This window comes from Halyomorpha halys, unplaced genomic scaffold (genome assembly GCF_000696795.3).
Source record: "Halyomorpha halys isolate HHAL.00 unplaced genomic scaffold, Hhal_1.1 Scaffold380.1, whole genome shotgun sequence".
Taxonomy (NCBI): domain Eukaryota; kingdom Metazoa; phylum Arthropoda; class Insecta; order Hemiptera; family Pentatomidae; genus Halyomorpha; species Halyomorpha halys.
The window spans coordinates 524856-529928 of NW_027106430.1; the positions used below are offsets into that span (position 1 = coordinate 524856).

General features: G+C 34.1%; 1 protein-coding gene and 1 long non-coding RNA gene across 2 annotated transcripts in view; one reads left to right on the plus strand and one right to left on the minus strand.

Moving 5' to 3' along the window:
- LOC136795152 (uncharacterized) overlaps positions 1-5073 on the minus strand; it is a 139221-nt gene that overhangs the window by 8686 nt on the left and 125462 nt on the right. The window lies entirely within an intron of this gene.
- Positions 507-3669, plus strand: LOC106681981 (proline-rich protein 2). Its single transcript, XM_014422596.3, has 2 exons — positions 507-549; positions 2206-3669. The coding sequence occupies exons 1-2, from the start codon at positions 531-533 to the stop codon at positions 3531-3533; spliced, it is 1347 nt and encodes a 448-aa protein (XP_014278082.3). The 5' UTR covers positions 507-530; the 3' UTR covers positions 3534-3669.

A 5073-nucleotide genomic window follows, 5' to 3' on the forward strand; every position in this document is an offset into this window, starting at 1 on the left:
TATATTACATTAATATATGAATAAATTTCAATATAATACCTGTACGGGGAACCCCCAGTCGGGCTTAGAAACCCCGAGCCCCGTACACGGCAAGTAGCACTTACGGTAATTCGATTTTATCAAAAAAGTAGCAGTAAACATCCTAGGGATATACCAGTCCATAACATACCTTATTACTTGGCTAATACATCATTACTAGAAATATTACTTTAATACTCATGTCGAAAGTACTTGTCATAACTAAGTTGTGATACAACAGTTAAGGAAAAGGTTACGTTATTTAAATTAATTAGTTCAATCTTGCATGAAATCGAATAATTTAGAATATCGTTCCGTATTATTATCGCTATTGTTCTGTATTTCGAAATTGTGAGGAATTCACACTTGAACTCAAAAAAAATATGATTTGAAGAGTCGATTTCAAAACTAATCCCTTTTTTTCTCGTTTACGTATCGGACAAAATAAGACACTCAAGATAACTTAGCAAAGCATATATAAACCGAAACAGATTAATCAAAGGCAAGCAATCATGCGCCTGCAACTGCTATGTAAGTACATAATTAATATGTAATAAAATATAAAGATATTTTAATAAATATTTATATAAATAATTTTGTAAAAATGAAAAAAATTCTATATCTCTAAAGTGAATTTTATTTTTACTAAACCAAAATCTCTAGAACTTTGATAAAAAAAAAATAAGCAAATATTTTAATTTTGCAAATTACTTTATAATATCACACACATAACCAATCGATAGTTTATATTACCCCCGGACATGTTATTACCATTAATTTTACAGCTATGGAATTCTCCTTATTCTATTTGAAGGCCCGGTCTAAACCTACTTCTTTGAAGCACCCGATATAAATTTAACCAAATTTTATCCAGTTTTAGTGATTGCAATATTTAAAATTAATTTATGAGATAGTGAAAATTAAAAATCATCCGAGTTACTTAGTCTAGAACGGTGTAAACACTATAGTTAGTGTACTACTTTTTAAATCTTGAAAACTCGTACGATTTGAACAAGTATGCCATATTTACATTGTGTGTGAACTGTACAATTGAGTAGTAGGAAAATTCATTTTCATTTTAATATTCAACTTTTAAATGTTAATATTATAATAATGTTCGTGTGAGAAATAGTAACTTATGAGATATCATAAATAAGTTATATGTCTAATTCAATGTTTTTATTTATAAAACTCGAAAATCTACTAAAGAAACAAAAATGCATTAGTTATATATTACAAATCAGTAAAGTGACAGGAATAAACAACTTGCACCCAAGATTAAACCATGTTTACATATCCGAATAAATAAGAAAACAAAATTTAGCAAACTATTTTTCACAAATGAATTGATATTGGTAATTTTTTATGGTTGGTTTCGGGTTGCGTAAGAAAGATAGAGGAATAATGAGAAAAATAATTTCTTCTTTTTATGCCCCATTATTGAATAATATATGCGGAATGAACAGAACCATATTTGAAAATTAAATAAGGACATACAATTCACGAATAATTTATAACATATTTTTGTTTGAAAGCTATACGAATATAAGAAATATTATTTGACAAGTGTAGTCAGGAACAACCTAAGGTTGTGTCCATTGTTTATATATAATAATATAACATGTGAAAGCTAATTATTTTAAAAAATCTAAAAAGGAAAGGTAAATATATGGTATACAATTTACTACTATATGTCAATAAATATCAAGATTTTACATATTTATATAAAATTTATATATCGCTGCAATTAACATTTAATACTATAAATTTAGACCAATACAGCCAGTATTTTTTACATTTGATGCGCTAGTAAAATAGTAGATCAAATTAAATAGGAAGAGTAACCGAAAATAGATCATAACTGTATAATAATATTCATTAATTGTGGTATAACATTCAATAATCACTGTACAATATGTTTTATTCAGAGGAAAAAATATTCACTACGGAAAAAAATGTTTAATTTTGATCTATAATAATATTTCAGTAATCATAAATTACATGAAAAATTACTCACCTAGACTAAAGTTAGCTACTTTAAGCTTAAGTAATACAACAAAAAACATAAAATTTTTAATTTATTAAGTAATTAAATAAAATATTAAACATACAGTGAATTTCACATTTTTAATAATACAAAAACAAATTATCTTTTTAAACATCTATTCATTTTTTCTTATTTTACAGTAATCGCGGCGCTGGCCATAATTTGGCCAGCAATCGTTTTCGCCTATCCGACAGAAGAATTATCAGTCCTGAGAAAGCAAAAAGATGTCCAGCCAATACCGGATTGGAGTTCTGAAGAGGACAGCGAATATCAACAACTAGATCGACCAAAACACAAACAAGAGCCAGAAGAAGAAGGTGGAGATTCAGAAGAAGAAGAAGAAGAAGGTGGAGAACAGGAACAAGAAGAAGAAGGAGGAGAACCGGAACAAGAAGAAGAAGAGGGAGAACCGGAACAAGATGAAGATTTCAGACCACGTCCCCAACGCCGACCACATTTCAGACCAAAAGGTGAAGCAGAACAAGAAGAAGGAAGTGAAGAAGATTCCGAACAACGTCCAGAGGCAAGACCACATTCCAGGCCAAAAGAAAAACCAGAGGAAGATGAAGAAGATTTCGGACCACGCCCGAAGCCAAGGCCACATTCTGGATCAAAAGGTAAACCGGAACAAGAGGAAGGAGGTGAAAAAGATTTCAGACCACGTCCAAAGCCAAGGCCTCAGCCCGGACCAAAAGAAGGAGGAGAAGGTGAAGAAGACTCTAGACCACGTCCCCACCCACGTCCACATCATGGACCACGTCCAGGACCACACGAAAAACCGAAACCAAAACCTGAACCCCATCCCCGTCCTCGCCCAGGACCCCATCCTCACCATAAACCAAGGCCACGTCCAGGGCCCAAACCAGAACCCAAACCACATCCTCATCCAAGACCACATCCAGAACCCAAACCTGAACCTAAACCACACCCACACCCAAGACCACACCCAGGACCGCATCCAGAACCAAGACCAGAACCTAAACCGCACCCACGCCCAAGACCACACCCAGGGCCACATCCAGAACCTAAACCACGCCCTCACCCGAGACCACACCCAGGACCGCATCCAGAGCCCAAACCAGAACCTAAACCACACCCTCATCCAAGACCGCACCCTAGACCACATCCAGATCCCAAACCGGAACCTAAACCACACCCACACCCAAGACCACACCCAGAACCAAAACCAGAACCTAAACCACACCCTCATCCAAGACCGCACCCTAGACCACATCCAGATCCCAAACCGGAACCTAAACCACACCCACACCCAAGACCACACCCAGAGCCCAAACCGGAACCTAAACCACATCCTCACCCAAGACCACATCCAGAACCCAAACCAGAACCTAAACCACACCCTCACCCAAGACCACATCCAGAACCTAAACCCCACCATCACCCAAGACAACATCCAGAACACCGTCACCCAACTGGAAAGCCAGATGCAGAACAATATGACTTCTAAACGCTGGAGTAACAGTATAATAGACTGCCTACGGTACCGAAGAAAATATATTTTAGTTTATTCAATTGATATTTAGAAAATGTATTTATTCTATTGTAAATGTTGAATTATATTGTAAATAAAGCTTATCATAATATTTGGCAGTTCAATGTTTACTATACCTGGTTGACATTAGATTTAATTCATAAAAATAAGAGGTAGAGGTCCTGAATCTATAAAGGCCTTTCACAAATAGAACTCTGGTAATATGTAAAAAAATATGAGCATTCACAGTAGTATGTCAGTCTTTAGCTAAATGGAATAACGCTAAAATTAATAAAAAAAAAGCCTGTTTCTTGAAGCACTTAAGCGTACACCCAACTCCTGGGCTCGCAGCTCTGTTCATAAAAAATAGAAGATTCACTCCATGCAAGAACGAAGCTAGAGCCCTCGCAGACATATAAATGAAATCTGACAGACATGGTAAATATCCGCCGATCATATTTGCAGATTGAGCACGTGGACTTGACTCATCTAGAATAACCGTTGGACGACCACCAATGGAATCAGTCCAAAAGAGTATAATCCTTAGTTTTCACTTATTAATAGGGATAAACAAATCAAACCTGGATAACAAGTGATAACAATAATAATAACAAGTTATAAGTATCTCAGGATAATCATTGCACTTGTGATGATATAATCAGAATAAGGTTCAAGTGACTGAATTTAGCTTAAGTTATAGTTAATAGTATCGTTCTCCATTACAAATGAGAGATTGCCAATCAAAGGTAGAAAACGATGAGATAAGGAATTGAATGGTACCAATTCCTTGTAGTGAATTTTGTTTTTGTTTTTCAAAACATTGTATAATTTATCATTGTGAGAAAGGGTAACAGCTGACAGCGTGGTAACTGGATTACGTTCAAACATTTTTTATCAAAACACTCAACTGTCTGAGTATCTTTTTGATTTTCCTATTTGACAATGCCAAACCAAAAGATAAAATGTGATTATTAGGTAATTCGACCACGTATACAATTATTATCTACACGTAGCTACCAAAATTTCGTACAATATTCGCTGTAATATAAAACGATCTGTCTCCATAGTTGAATGTTGAACCCACTAACCACCAATCATAGGAATAGAGCAAGACATTTTTATCAGCGATAAAAGATTTTCATTCAAATAGATATGGTATTGCAAAATATAAATAAATGCATCAAATTCAGTCAAGAATGTACAGTGCCATAGATTTATTTCCAGATACATTCTAGGTTTATTATAGGTTAATAACACTCAAGGTTTTGAGTGGATTTTAATTTTCAAATCAGATAGTGCCATCGAAAAAATATTATAATGAGATCGTAATTATTCAATCATTTTGTATAAGAGTTACTTAAAATAAATTAAACTTTGACCAGACGCAGTTTTTCTTAAGTATTATGTCAATATTATCTGATTTTTTCAAAGAAGACAAAATACTGTTTGTTGTCAACAACGTAGTATTGGTTCTTAAGTTATGTATTTAGCATCTTCTATTCTTCAAAGGCTTATA